This window comes from Protobothrops mucrosquamatus, unplaced genomic scaffold, assembly GCF_001527695.2.
Source record: "Protobothrops mucrosquamatus isolate PMUCROS unplaced genomic scaffold, P.Mucros_1.0 scaffold1406, whole genome shotgun sequence".
NCBI lineage: Eukaryota > Metazoa > Chordata > Lepidosauria > Squamata > Viperidae > Protobothrops > Protobothrops mucrosquamatus.
The window spans coordinates 376,414-392,661 of record NW_015387591.1 but is presented as its reverse complement, the minus strand read 5'-3'; the positions used below and the strand labels follow the sequence as shown (position 1 = coordinate 392,661).

Here is a 16,248-nt window from a genome sequence, read left to right as displayed (position 1 = left end):
ACCATCACAGCAGCCCCATTGTCACATGATCTAAATTCAGGTGCTTGGCATATATTTAGGACAGTTGCAGCTTTCTGGAGTCATGTGTCCACCATTTGGCGCTCTTCCTAGCCAACTTCTGATAAGCAAAATCAATGAGGAAGCTGGATTCTCTTAATGACTTCTTGATTTACTTAACAGGATTAACTCTCTTAACAACCATAGCAAAAAAGATCATAAAATTGGTGCAACTCACTTAACCAACTTGCTTAGCAATGGAAATGTTGGTCCTAATTGTGGTTATAAGTCAAGGACTACCTTTATTCCAGTGGTTCAGAAGTCTTTAACAAAAACTCATTCTGACTTTTATTTTCATAGGTATCTGAGAAACAACTCAGGCATTGGCTGCAGAGGCTCTACATCTACAGACGTGGAGAAACAGAGGATTCCTACCACTTGAGACAAACCTCTACCTGCCTAGGAAGAATTGGAGATTTGGAGAGAATGCTCTTATTTAGCAAGAACAGCTAAATATAACACTCTTTCTGTTGCTACAACCCATTCATTTTTCATTTTTCCTTCCCAACTTCTTCCCACAACTGGGATCCAGTCATTAAGCACCAAATTATTTAATGCCCAGTGATATTTATCATTACTAGACTTTTTTTTAATGTACTGTGAGAGTTCTAAAAATATTTTTGTTTCTTGGCCTTTTTACTCCTACCATTTTTGGGGACTTTCTCTTGAGTCGTTATCTCTCACACGGAGCATCTGGATGGCTTCATAAATTGGGAGCAGTGCCCTTGTTCATCATGGGGCGAGAACAGGAATTGATCCAGGCTGTGAAAAATGAGGATGTACCTGGTGTACAGAAATTGGTAGCAAAGATCAAGGTGTCCAAAAGTAGTGAGTATCTCCTTACACCCTAACGTGATATTTTGCTTTCACTTGGGTCAATAGTAAATTAGCTGCAGTTCTGTGGCTTTTGGCAAACTGGCTATGGTTATACAGTATATAGAGACCAATAGTAAGAGATGACTCTATGGTGATTCATAATGTATAAAATACTTCTTTTTATCAATCCAGAACTGTTAACAGTGTTGGAAATAGCAGCAGGATATAAGTTCTACCTAAGAAAACAATCTTCTCTTTGAGGACTATCTTATCTGGAATCTTCCTGGTTGGAAAGATTGTCCAGTCCATGCCTGATTTAAAAGTAAAGAACCATAAGAAACGTTCTTAAGCTGCCCATCGTCACATAATAGCTGAAGAGAAGGGTTAGCAGGCACTGAAGTGATGTGAACATATTCTTCCTCACTGCTGTAAAATATATTAAGTTTGTATTTGAATTATGCTCTTACATATGCAACATGTATTTTTTTTTCTTCCTCTTGAATAGGTGCGTATCATTTACTTTTACCTTTATTGGAGACTTCCAATTTTTCTTTCATGTATAGTAGCAAAGAGCTCATGGTGTTACTGTTAACTATCTTCCTATTTTGCATTTGATAGGGAAGGTGTGGGTGCTGGGATTTGGGGTTCTTTTTGAATAATAACTGCATCATTTTATTTGGGAAGCATATGTGAAATATGAAATATGCAATATGTTAAAAGAAAACTAATTTTAACTTTTGCTTTTAATCAGAATAAATTACTTGAGAGTGTATGTTTTGGCCATCTGTTCAATATTGGGAAAATTCAGAGGGCAAGAAGATTAAGTAGAAATAAAGCTTTTGTGTTAAAACATACTTAAAATATTGGGAAAAGGATATCAGCAGGTGACCAAGCTCCAGTCTTTATAAATAGATGGTTTTCTGCCTCAGATATAAGGGATTTGCATAAGATTTTAAAATGATCTGCCAAGAAAGGCAAACTTCAGGAAGCATCTCTGACACCTGCTTGGCTGAAGATGGAAGCAAATAAAGTGCGAGTGATGGATTTATTCCAGTACAAGTAGTCCTCGGCATATAACATAAGGGAACCTGCCCATTACAAGTTGCAAGTAGAGAACCATAAGAAAGGCTCTTATGCTGCCCACGTTGTAAGTCATGATGGTCCTTAAGCAAGGCATTCATATGATCTCAATCCCTCTCTCCCCTTTATGATAATTAAGCAGAGCATGGTATGCCTCAGGCATGGGGGGGAGGCCCTGGGAGGCCTAGCGCAGGTCCACACTGTAGCACCTTCCCAACTAACACATGACCTGACTCAGGCCTCTCCCATCCCCTAGGGCATCCTGTGCTCCACTTTCCACCCCATTGGATCCCCGCAGATCTTAAGCTTGCTTTCCTATCCTGTGGGGTTCCCGCAGGATAGGAAGCCTTAAGCCTGCTTTCCACTTCACCAGGTCCCACCACCATCATGGCTCGGTCCACTGACCTTTTCCTTGGGAAGCAGCTGCATTGCCACACAGCCTTCCTACACAGAAGCTGTCGGGCACCATCCTGGAATTGGATGCCGTTTTGGGAGTGACCACAATAAATAAATTGTGGTCACTCCGAAATGGCACCCACTTCCAGGATGGTGCTACGCAGCCTCCGTACTCTATAGGCAGGCCGAGGGGCAGATTGGCTGGCTCTCCTTCCCAAAGATGATCTCCGATCTGCCCCTCGGCCTCTCTGTATAGTATGGAGGCTGCATGGTGCCATCTCGGAAGCGGGCCCCATTTTGGTGTGGCCCCAATTCATTGGGGCCACCTCCCAAAATAGTCCCTGCTTCCAGGATAGCACCATGTGATCTGTGTACTGTATAGGGAGTTCAAAGGCTGCATCAACTTGAAGGAGACATACAGAAAAGATAAGTGACTAAACCGTGACAGGATGGAGAGGAGGGTTTTGGACTCAGCAGGGTAGGGAAGCAGGCCCAAGGCCTGTCAGGATCCAGTGGGCCAGGAGACAGAGGAAGATAGACAGTGGTTGTTTCAGTTTCTTTGTGGTTAGTTGTAAGGATGATCGGATTGCCCAGCACCCAAATTTTGTTCACGTGACCCTGGGGGGTGCCATAGTGGATGGAATTTCAGATAGGGGTTGTAAGTCCTTTTGTTCAGCGCTGTCGTAATTTCAAACAGTCACTAAATGATCAATCCTAAATCAAGGACTCTTTTGTATTTGTTTTGCAGTTTCACAAATGCCATCCTTACCAGGAACTACAACTCCTAGGATTCTCAACCAGCAAAATTGTTAGCGTTTACTGTGTAGATACCAACCATTTAATGAATTGCTGGGTGAAAGTAGATCCTGGGAGCTATAGCAGTTCTTCTGGAGAAAAAGAATAATGAGTATAGAGAAAAATATTAGTTCTACATAGAAAGAATTAAAGCAGAAAAAGCAGTGCCTTCAAAGAAAAAGCTTGCTGACGCATGTCCTACATATTGGGACACTTCATCTCTCCTGGGATAGACACAAATACATTTGGATTATACCTTCAATCCCCCATATCTAATTGCTGATAGCTAGGTTAGGCAGTCTTTTTTTTCTGCTAAGGACCACATTCCCATAAGATTAATATGGTGGGAGCTGCAATACTTGCTAGTGGTGAAAAGGATCACAATCAAATTTGAATGTGACCTGCATTTTCTTTCTCTGAGGCATTTTTTTTTTACTCTTTGGGTATTGAGAAAGAGAAATATCTGTTTTGAGAGATCAATTGTTTGTTTGCAAAGGACTCTTCAAATTAGGCTGAGGGTATATGAAACTAGGCCAAGGCCCTTTTGAGTTGCAAGTGGCTGGTTCCTGATATATACAATGAAATCTCATTTTTAAAGAAATAATTTGGTAGGGAGGTTGATTATTCCCAATTGATGCCATCAGTACAAATTGCACAAATTTACAGCAAGGTTTTGGAGGTGGGAGGATTGTAATGGCCACCCAAGCACCTCAGGAAAGTGCCCTGTGGAAGGAAAGGTGTTCCTTGGTAAGCCTACTTAGTTGGCAGGCCAGACTTCTTGACTTTGGAAAGAAGAGGAAAAAGAAAGGCAGGAGGAAAAGATGTTTTCCCCTTGATTTACCTCCAATAGTACTAACCTCCCATCTTTCTCTGCTCTCCTTAGGATCAGCTCCTACCCAGCCCAAATGAGGCTACCCTTCTCATCTCAGTTGTAAGGGGAATTCCTGCACCCACCTTTCTAGTTGATGCGGTCTGCCACTCCCTTTGCGTTTACTTTGAGCATCACCTTTTCAGGCTACCTGGCTGAGCAGTTGCTGGGTGGGCTCTCCGATGATGAAGGGCCTTTCTCACCCATAAGTATATCCAGTTTAGGCACCTCAGATGAGCTGTATGGCTTGTAAATGTAGTTGGCCATGGAGGCAGCCAGCAGCAGCCTCTTTCTATAAGACAGGATGAGATGACCTTTTTTAAAAAAACAAAATCCTTGCCAGAACCCTTCCCCTGTCTCAATGGATTCAGAATTGTGTCTTTCTGATCAGCCCTCGGGGATCTCATGTATCTAAAAAAAGTCACTGCACATAATCAAGAATCAAGTGCCAATCCCAGCGACAGGAATTTGAGAACATGTAGTTTAATATTCAGCGGGCATATTCTTAAGCAATGCATGGCTTGAAAGATATAGGTCTACAAATGGGTCACTATGCCTATTACTGTATAAACTTATGGGGCTTGTAGGCAATGTTTTATCGAAAAGGGGCAAAAATGATATCTAGCTGTGCATGGAGTAGAAGAACAATGTGCTACCACAACTCTTGATAATTCAACTAGAAAGGGAAAACAGTCATCTCTGGACAAGATGGGCGGCACATACATTTAATAAATAAATAAGTAATACATTTTGCAAACCTTGTACCTTTTGTAAGGAAGGCCTTTTTGACCCGGCTAAGTTGCCATAAGAGCTTTGCCCACAATAGCTCTGGAAAAGTGTCCTTTTTTTTCCCAAACATTTTTTTCTTTTTTTTCTTTTTTTTGGCGTTTGAATGCTGAGCAGTTTAATTGAAATTGTTAAACGACCCGTCAAAGCATTGGCCTTTCTCCCTGATGATCAATCACTTTCCCGGCTGGACGCGCTTGTTAACAAAGGGCCAGTTGGCTGGGTTGGGGCGGGGACACCGTAGCCCCAAAGGAGAAAGTGGAAAATCCAAGCTCAGGCTGACATTCCTCGGGGCAGGAGGGTGTGTGTGGATATTATTCCTTGAAAAGGACAATGTCTAGGAGTCTTTCTGCAAGGAAAAGGAGAACCTAGTTCAGCTGCCTCATAAGAACTGGTCTTTCTAAAACACATTATAGTTTTCATTTCTTCTCTGAGAATGTTACCACACTTGACATGTTTTTCTCTCCTTCCCATCACCAGTCCTAGCAAAACCCATCATTCTATAACTCTTAAAGAAGACACAGCCAAATGTTTGCTCAGACATTTGTGGAAAGACTGGGAATTTCTCCTCATTTTGACAGTGATTCTGTCTGGGAATTGTGTTAATTTTAAAACTTCATTGTTGAGATAATTCACCTCTGAAAATGCTGGTGGAAGTTGAGATGTTTGCTTAGCCAACAGTTTGATAGTCACTGGTACCTAATCTTGTGTATCTGAAAAGATTCACGTTTAGTACTTTTAGTTCTTCTACTGGCAAGAGAGAAGTAGCTAGATTATATTTAAAAAGCCTGGGCAAGCACCTAGGAAATCTTCTGTAACAGAGTATGTTCAATTTCTTGATCTCTGCAAGTGCTCAGTTGAAATTGTTAATGAAGTCAATATATCATTTGTTCTTATTATTTCTATTCTATTTTTATACTATGACTGATGGTGGAATTTTGAACTTCAAAGATGAAAGTGGCATCTGAACATTCTGCCAGGATGCTGAATCAAACACATAGTAGGCTGCACTATTTTTTAAATGGTTGTATGGTGGAAGCTGACTATATTTCCAAACTAGAAACAGTAGGAGGATATAATTGAAAATGAGCCTTATGCTAACTCATAGTTCAGACTATAGACACATTCATTATTCTGTCTTTCTTTTGAACAAGTGGTGCTACCTTCACATTTGTTTAAGCTTGACTAGTTTAAGCAGACCAGATTCATAAGCCACTTTAAATTTGTTTCATACATTCCCAAAGGCAAACTTGAACTTGCCACACACTGTATACTGAGCAGAGAGCTACAGTTGAACCGTGATCACTGGAATATTTTTCATAAGAATCAGTGCTTGCCAGTGTGGATTGGCATATCAATACTTTATGTACCGTAGTTAGATATACATTTAAAATATCTTAGGGGCATATTTTTATTAGCTTGCAGAGAACTAAAACAGAAAGTACAAAAGAGGAGATAATTTTCAAAGAAATTAGACTGATATTTTTGCTGGTTTGGGGTTGCAGTTGCTATATTGTTTCCTGATGTATTCAATTAGTTGTGAACTAATCGTGTATTGCATTCATATATTACATTTTCTGGTGGACATTTGAACCATCTTAACTATTTATATACTGAACAGAATATAGTATTTCTTTGAAGTACCAGCGAAGGGCTATCCCTACTGAATTGATTATGTGCCATTAACTCAATGTCAATTCTCAACAATCCCTTGACAGATTTTTTCCATGAAGATTTGTCCCCAGTCTGATCCTTCAGATGGTACATTCACCACTGCTATAGTTAAGTCTACTCATCTGGGGCCGGTCATCCTTTTCTTCTGTTTCCTTCCATTTTTCCCAAGGTTATAGACTTCTCAAGAGAATTAGGTCTTCACTTGTGTCCAAAAGGCATTTTCAATAGGGGCACATAACTAAGGCAGAATATCAGCAAAAAGGCCGAGCCTGCAAAGATGAAGTGAGGAAAGCTAAGGTTCAAAATGAACTTAAGGCTTGTGACAAAAGTTAAAAATAACAAAAAAAAGCTTATTTCAACATGTAAAAAACAAGAAAAAGGTTAAGGAAATGATTGGTCCATTAGTGGAGAAAGTGGCAAGAAGGTGACAAGCAACAGGGAGAAAGCAGAACTGCTTAACTCGTTTTTTGCATCCGTCTTTACACAAAGGGAAAAAACAGTCTAACCTATCAAAATTGGATTCTGATAACAGTTGCTAGTCTCTGAAGTCTGCTGGAGGTATTGGATAGTCTCTTGTTATAGGTTTTCTTATTTCAATACTTACACAAATCCTTCTGTATTCATTGGCAAGCAGAATATGAATCCAGAGAGATCAAAGCAGTTCTCAAATATCTCATTAAATATGTGGTAAGAAGTAAGACTCCTGGGTGAATCCTTTTGTTTATTACAACTCCTACTCCACTTCTTTTGGTAATATAGAAGGGATTTATATGTATTGTAGTTTATTCCAATGCAAAGAAGCAAAAAAAAAAAAAAAAGAAGCAACTGAAATTAAATTCTACCTGATGTTTTCAGCAGCCTATTGTTCAGTATACATTGTTTCAAGATTCATGTGCAATAGATTTGAATTACTGTAGAAAAAAAGGTGGATCTTCTCAGTCATTAATCATATAAACAACCAACACTGATATATGAAGATCATTAGGGAAGCTTAATTCATGTGCTTTGATTATTCTGAGGTCATTTTTTATTCTTCTGAAGAACTTTTCACTTATCTCTATGAGGATATATTTTGGGGGGAATCTGGATTTTTGACTTAATATGGAAAAGAAATATTTTGATGGGATGGTTTTCAGTTGTTTTCTATAAATATAATGCATAAAAAGACAAAATGATTTGGGAGCTAGGAACAAGGAAGGGCTAGAGAGGGTGGCAAGGAACAATCTTATCACATTTTGGTAAATGAGAGTTTGGAGCTGATCACACCATGTTGGCCAATAACAAAATTATCTTGACCAATGGTATACCATGAAGATAACCATATAAGTCTCAGTTCAGCTATTTTATCTTTCTGTTGACAACATATCCTCAGATTGGTAAATTGCCCACTGTTCTTAAAAGGTTGGGATCCCTTGTTTTAGAGGGACAGGTTTGGCCTTTTAACTGCAACTTGCTACTCTTTGTCTCTTTCTGATGGGATACTGAGGACCAGTAAGTTTTAGTTTGTTATTTGCTTCCAGGAAATAAATTATGTTTAGTCAATCATCAAATCCAAAATATGAAAATGAACAGGTGTCAGCAAGTTACTTGCATTTTTCTTCTAAGAGATGGCAAATAGTTGTAGATTTTTGCTTTTATTAGCTTTAGGTTTTTAGTATATTTTTATGTATTTTATAATGTAAACCATCACGTGTAAACCACCAGAAATTATCTTCCGAGTAAGGTACTGGAGCAACACAATAATAAATGAAAAATAAATAAATAAATTCAAGACCGGTGACAAATTGTCCTGCTGAAATTGTGTAATAGTATAACAGTAATATCAACTTTGACATGCACTATTGGATGCTACCTCGTCCTATCTTTCAACTGATCTCATGGTATTTAGTTTGAGGTGTTCTTCCTTTGTGAATTACAGTATGTCTAGACTTAATCCTAAGCGCCACTTATGTAAGGTAGGAACTTTACTGTGCATGTTTTTTATACTTGGTTGGACATATGAGCAAAATGGACTTAACAAACACCCTTTTGGAATGTAACCTGTTTGTAAGTAAGGAATTGTCTGTATTCTAATCACATTTCCAAGAAAGAAAAGAGATAAAGAGATAATCAGGACTGCAACATCACTATAGAGTGTCTATGGCAGTGGTGGTGAACCTATGGCACGGGTGCCAGAGGTGGCACTCAGAGCCCTCTCTGTGGGCACGCGCGCCGTCACCCCAGTCCTAGGCCTTCAGCTGGGTTTTATAAAACCTTTTCGCTTTAGACCTCCGCCGCCGTGTGCAAAAAAAAAAAAAGAGGTTCAATCAATCTGTCAATTTCAGATTGGGAAAAAAAAATCTTCCAAAGTTGGAATTGATTGATTGAACTTTTTAGTCCCACCCAATCTGCCATTACCACCGCAGCCACGGTGGGCACGCCCACCCAAGGGCACACCCACCCAATGGGCCACAACCACCCGGCACCCGACGATGCATAAGTGGTTTTGGGTTGCAGTTTGGTCACTCGGTCTCTAAAAGGTTCACCATCACTGGTCTATGGCTTGCCTGTCTCCATTCTGAAATGACCACATGCGCCCACCACTAAATGAGGCCAATAATAGGACCTTGCTCTCTTTTGGGTGTTGTTAAGTGAGGGAACACTCTCCATTGAGATATGTTGCAAGGGACTTTGGTTGGCAGTCTTGAAGTCAGAGTTGGAAGGAGAGAGTACATGAAGAAAGTTCACTTCTCTAGATTTAAGTATCTCTTAAACAATAGAAAAGAGCCAAGAACATACTTAGTTACCTTGTCCTTGAAAGCAGTTAAAAGATGGACCATATGCATAGGGAATATTTGACTTTGTTGAGACCTACTTTTATGACAATAGTCTGCAGAACTTGAGTTGTATATAAAGTCACAGGGTAGCTATGAGCTTCTCTATTTACACTTGGGATATAAATCTCCATCCCACGACCAAGTTAAAAGTTTATCTATTAACGGTCTATCAAAGAGGGCTAATCTTTCATGGTGGACGTTGTATACACCCCTTGGGTGTGATTAGGTTCAATCACTTCCCCCATCAGGAAACAGATCAAATCTGGATGACATGGAAGGAAAAGTATTTCAGAGAAAAATCTTATCAGTATTTGAAACTGGGGGTCACCGAGTTGTGACTTATCAGCTTTCCACCTCTCACTGGTCTGCTTGTCCCCTTGGAGGGGTTCTTGTCCAGCAACAGCTGAGATGTGTGCCAGCAAAAGCATTCCTTCCTACATTGGGATCTCTGGAATTCAGATTGCTTCTTGTGGGATGTGAGGCTTTCAACTCTCTCTCTCTCTCTCTGTGTTGTAGGGAAAATATAATTAGCTGTTTCCTGTCTGACCAACTTGGACATTCAAGTAGTTGATAACAGTCACTATATGACAATTTCTGCACTCAACATGTGTATGTTGAAAAATTATAATAAAAAATGGAAGAGGGAATACAATTTAATTAGAATATTTTTTTAAATTTCCTGCTAGACCATTTTTTTTCTTAGATATGGATAGAAATCATATATTTCTGTCCTGCCACCCCTTTTCCTTTTTTCTGCTAATCCATATCACCAGCTAAACTTCCTTTGTTGAGCCTCAAATCAGAACCATGAAGTCCTCAGCAAACTAAGATAAGTACCGATAAGCACTTGCATTAACATTGTGTCTGGGAGAGCCACCTTGAAGGAATCCGAATCCGACGATAGGGCTAATCTAAAGAGAGAAAGGTACTGTCTCTTTGCCCTTTTTCTCATACTTATCAAGTCCCATCTTCCTCTAACCCAGACATGTCAAACTCGCGACGTCGTGCGACGTATCGGAGTTTTTTTGCCATTGCCGGCAATGGGATGGGCGCGGCTCTGGTATGATGAAACCGGCCTGCGGGCCGGCAGTTTGACACCCATGTCAAACTGCCGGCTACCCCTAAGGCAGTGGTGGCGAACCTATGGCACGGGTGCCAGAGGCGGCACTCAGAGCCCTCTCTGTGGGCACATGCGCCATCGCCCCAGTCCTAGGCCTTCAGCTGGGTTTTATAAAATCTTTTTGCTTTAGGCCTCCGTCGCCATGTGCAAAAAAAAAAACACGGTTCAATCAGTCAATTTCAACTTCTCGGGGGAAAAAAAAGATCTTGCAAAGTTGGAATTGATTGATTGAACTTTTTAGTCCCACCCGGTCTGCCCTTACCACCGCAGCCACACCCACCCAATGGGCCACACGCACCCGGCACTCGACGATGCATAAGTGGGTTTTGGGTTGCAGTTTGGGCACTCGGTCTCTAAAAGGTTTGCCATCACTGCCCTAAGGGATAGCCAGGATATGTAGTTGAGGTACAAGGGCTACTTTGCCATGCAGTTAGGGAGTGAGGAATGGAATATTTGAAGGCAGGAAATGTTTGAACAGTACAGAATACTGTACTAAAGTGAAAAAAGAGGCAGAATGTCTAGAAAAGTCCCATCATTGTCAGTATCTCTAGGATTTGATCTTAGATTCAAATGGTTCCCCTGTATTCCATTTGAATAATATGGCTGCCCAGGATTTGGTAGGAGAGTTGTTTTACTCCTAAATAGCTTGAGTTTATTATAGCCTAAAAGTAACTCTCTCTTTGTAGTAAATTTTTAATCCACTAACTTGTATAGGACCAGAAAATTGGGTCAATTAAGTGAGCTACAGTTAAATAAGCCATTGAGTAGGCTGTCATACAAAAAATAACTATATGCAGTAGGTTTCTATGCACTCTTGAGAAAAGAGAATTTGGGGCTGTGGCTCCTGCGAGAGCCCCTCTCATTGGGGACTAATGGAGCTGGGTTTGCAGAGCAAAGCGGTGATTTTAGGCACAGCTGGAACCAGAATTATCCAAAGGTCCAATTGAAGCCATATGGCTCAGAATCATCACTTCTCCTGTTATCTTCTGCTTAGAAGCAGCTTTCAAATGGCCTTCCCTCTATATCTTGAAATAATAATGTCATTATTGTACGGTAATTCTTGTCGGATTGGATTGGATACTGCCTAGAGCCGAACAAACTTGCAGTGTGTTGATGAGCATAATAGGTGTCTCCGGGATCTACCACTTGCTTCAAAATGTTGAAAGCAGTGTTTTCTGACAGGACACGAGCTCTTTCTCTTTCAACATTATAACACACATACAAAAAAGGATGGAGTTTGTGTTGTGTCTATGTAGCCGGGTTGCAGAGTTGAAGGACCACATCCTCCAAGATTGTCCAGGTTACCAAATGTTGATCTATAACAGAATAAATCCCTCTGACTTGGATTTGTGAAAGTGCTTAAATCTACACCAGCTCTTGAGAATTGTTCACAGTGTCAGGACATTCCACAGAATCAGAACGCTGATTAATATCCCTTCCTGGAGGTTCCCCAGCTTTAGCTAGAGATACCAGGGATTGAGCATGAACGAGACTGTCTGTATGCAAGGCAAGGAGTCTAGTAGAGCTGCAGCCTCTTCATGATAAGGAAGAGTTTCATAAGGCTGAGAGGAGGGAAACTAGCAACGTTTTCTGATTCAAGGATTTCTTGTAAAGAGAAGGAAGGTAAGGATATCTCTTTTCATATATTGGGCTCTTGCTGTTTTGTGGAATTGCATTTCCCATTGACCTAGCGCTTCCCGCAGAAGAATAGTTTCATCTGGAAAGGATTCTCTGGAATGTTTGCTGCACTGCAGATGAATTTCCAATCAGACTTTGAAAAGAGCTGAATCTGCCAAGTTACTTTATATGTTCATATTCTTGCAGTGCTTGTGTTTTGAAAGACGCACAGCATGGCTTGGCAGAGGGCCAGGTCCAGAGTGTGCTGGTAGTAGTAGATGGTGCTTCAGAAGTATGAAAGTGCAACAATTTCCCTACTCCCTACTTTCGCTTCCAAACCTGAAAAAGGAGGCAGGAAGAGAGAAATATTCCTCTCTCTCCCCCCCCCCCAATAACAGAGGTGCATGTGGACTCACCCTATCCCCAAAGTTGAATTCAGATTTCAGCTTGGAGGCAGAGTCTGAGGCTGGGGTGGTGCTTCAGCAGTGTACACTCCACCTGCATTAGTAAGCTTTCCAGTGGTTTATAAGCCTGTCTGAAAAGGCCTCCTAGCCACCGCTCTAGTTTAGCAATTTGATCTTCTGGCAATAGTGCAGATGATATCATCCCAATCAAGAGCTTAAAAGGCAGGCAAGGCTCTGTGCAACTTAGTGGTTGAGCCAAGGGTGTTACATGCGCGTGCACAGGAAGCCACCAGCAACCACAGATAAGGAAAGAACTGCATACTGGGATCATTTGTCATGAGATAAAGGGACATACACATATCTTACCTTTTTTCCCCTTTCACAGGCCACCATGGATGGCAGCAGAATATGTTAAAAGAAACTGAGGTGTATGAACCCGCTATACATGTCTTTCTCTTCCTAAAATTCTGTCTTTGCATTACAAAATTATCATGTATTACTCAGAGAAGAAGGATCAGGCTTGTACTTCTACTACTACAAATAAAAGTCATAGTTAAGATGCTCTATTGATTCTGAGTTAGCAGCCATTGTTGAATGAGGACTAAAGCTTATGTTGACTGATGACTCCAACTCCACTGGTCCTGTCAGTGGGCTTCTTTGGGGATTTTGCATAGCTACCTTTTGGTTTATTCCTTTACAGAAGTAAATGGTCTGGTTCTGAGCTTGGTGTTTGCTAGAAAAATACACTACAAAATTCAGAAGGAGCTGTCTTTGTCATGTACACAAAGCCATGGCAAAGTGAGATTGGCCTCAGATTGCATTGGGCTCCCGTGCTGCAGAACTTGCCACCTGGAATATAACTGAGATATGAATGGCCAGAACATTAAGGCAAAAGCTAGAGTAGAATTCGACAAGGTGGACATTCTGCATTTTTTCTGCTAATTGACTGGATAGCCCATTTGTTTTCTTGTGGAAAGAGCATAGAGGAGACATCAGTCAGGCCCTGATATTGATGCTGTACAAGGCAAACTCATCTGAGAAAGCCCATCCATTCCCATTTCAAAATTGCCATTCTGATGGCCCCTTGGTCTTCATTCCAACTCTTGGTCTTCCTTCTGCATGTGCACAGAACCTTGCTCTGGTGTAATAACAGAGACCATACAGAAAAGCAGCAGAGCAGGTTGTAGACTGGCTTTTGAAGAAACCAGTTCAGAGGTTCTGAGCACAGGCCTTGTGAATAAACTAGAAGAAATATTTTTTCCAGAAGGAGCCTGTATGAGTTGTTGGGGCTACGTTTTCTCCTGTAAGGCCAAGATTACCCTGTACTGAGGTGAATCACTAGCCAGAGATAATGCCTCTTCAGTGTCAACTCCTCCCCTCCCCAATCTTACCAATAGATTGTTTTGGTAGGTTGTAATAACAAAATCACTGAGATTTTGGAGAGATTTTCTAGTGTGCTCTATTGTTCTTTCATATACAGTGGGAAAAAGTACATGCATAAACAAACTGGTTTAGTATACATCAGATTAATTAGTTTAACATTCATTCCATCTGAAGGTGAAGTGCCCTTTAAGCTGAATACTTACATAAGTTTTCATGAGGCTTGTGAAAAGAATTATCCTGCTTTTGATGCATCTTACTCCTTGGAACCAAACATGCTGTGGGTGAATGTTTCAGAAAGAGCAGTGAATTATAATTCTGAAAAGCCCATTTTAGCTGAAAGAAGGCATTAGTCAACAGAATGGATGACAGCAAATCCCTAAGGCAATGACAAAAACAGTTTAGTTCATGAAATTTGAACTGGGAATGAGAGAAGAAAATTCCATATTTGTGCAAGAAAAGGGAACATCTAAATATGCATAAGTAAAAAATCTAATTATTATTAGATAGTCACCTTTCTCCCCCCCCCCCCCAGAATCAAATGTATAACTTTAGCCAATGTCTGTAAAATCAAACTAACCCAATCTGGCACCTCCAGCTATGCGTTGCAATTCCCATCAGTGCCAGGATACACCAGTTGCCCATCACATCTGGAGAGCTCCAAGCTAGAGAAGATTGGTGTAAACTGAATGCAGAAGCTCTGTACTTGCAGAAATAGAGGAGGCAGGATAGTAGATAGACTGGACAGATGGCCTGTTGCAAGGAGAGTGGAAAGATAAGCACTGTTCTACAAGTACTCTGTCCAGACGTCATGCTAAAAGAGAGCAAGGCAGCCCATCAATTTATGCTTTCTTCCATTTAAAAAAAGAAGGGTGGGGTGAAATTGATCTGTTCCTGCGAATGGCCAGGGAAATTATTGGTTGAAGAAGAAGTCCAGAAACAGGACAGGAGCCACTTGCAAATTAACATTTTTACATTTCATTCTTCCATGTTGATTTTCTGGATGAATAATTGAGAATATGTTATTTTATTTATTTCTTCACTGTTGTAGATACTAGACATTTATTGCTTTTGAAGTATAATATTCAGTTAATTCTTTCTCTCCCTCTTCTCCTTTAAGCTTTGAAGTAAGAAGAAACATAGGGCAGCTTCACTACTCTGGGCTTTTATGGGAGGGGAATAAGTACATAAATAAAGCAATGAATAATGCAACAAAAATAACAAATCTGCATTCATGTTGGAAATGGTATGTATCTTGTGTGCATGTCTCGTACAATACAGGAGCATATAGGAAGCAAAAAATCTTTGGTAATGGGTTCTATAGAAGAGACACTTCTGTCATCCTTAGGCAATAATTATATTTATGGAGCAGATGCCATTTCTGTTTAAATGTAATGTGTCTGTGTTACCATGAGTGAAGCTAATTCTGCAAGCAGTAGAAGACATAGATGCTCAGACTGATTCACTCTTTGAACTGCACGAATACACTATGGCCAGGTTTACTGTCAATGATCTTATCAATCTAAATATCTATGTTATCTTCATTTATATCATATATTTACAAAACTTTAAAAAAAAACCCAGAAAGAACCATATGCAGTAACTTCCTGTACTATATCAGCTGTCAAATACATTATGGGATGTACAGTTCTACTTTGTAAAAATTAATATATATATATATATACGGGCCTTTCTAGATATGTAAGTGATGAGGGCTATAACAGAAAAGGTTTCATTGTTTTTACATAATGATCAGGCTTCCATAAAAGGTACAGAGCTGTATTAAATAATATAAATATAGAATGGAGCCCAAAACCAAACTATGGAGTAGGGCATCTTTAAATAATTAACCATTTAACTGATCTAGCTGGAGGAATGTAAGATAAAACTGATTTGAAATACGTGTCCTGGTTCATGCAACTCTAATATAGAGATAATTTAGGAAATTAAAATTATACAAACATTCTGAAGACATTCAGAAATGAAAGAGTGGTAAAACACAGAAGCATGCCATTACAAGGATAAATAACTGAAACTTATCACAAAGTAAATGATAAGTAGAATGTAATCTGTGGGGGGAAATGCAATTATTTATTGGCATATGAATTATGCCAATTTAATCTAGCATTGGAAGTACACATCTTATCCAAAATCTGAGATCTCAGAACTATCACTATTATGTTCATACAATTGTTAGCCAGTCTGAACTTCCCATCAGCCTAGATCATACTTACATTCTCATATGCTGGCTGGGAATTTTAGGAGCTGCAGTCCTAACTGCAAGGTGCTAGAAAAGAAAATGTAAAAATAAGGAATGGAATGCAGGGTGGTGGAAGACTGGTCTCCATTGTCAGGTAAAGGGAAGAGGTGGATGGGATAGAGAAAAAAACTTCCTTGTTGTTGAAGTCATAACATCCGCAGGTACTCAAGAGTCTTGGG

General features: G+C 40.1%; 1 protein-coding gene across 1 annotated transcript in view; it reads left to right on the top strand.

Annotated features, from left to right (window-relative positions):
• The first annotated feature begins 684 nt into the window (after positions 1-684).
• Positions 685-16,248, top strand: part of CASKIN2 (CASK interacting protein 2) — a 94,830-nt gene continuing 79,266 nt past the window's right edge. Inside the window, exon 1 of the mRNA XM_029285207.1 lies at positions 685-885. Within this exon, the coding sequence (XP_029141040.1) occupies positions 792-885 (94 nt within the window). The 5' untranslated portion in view covers positions 685-791. The remainder of the gene's footprint in view (positions 886-16,248) is intronic.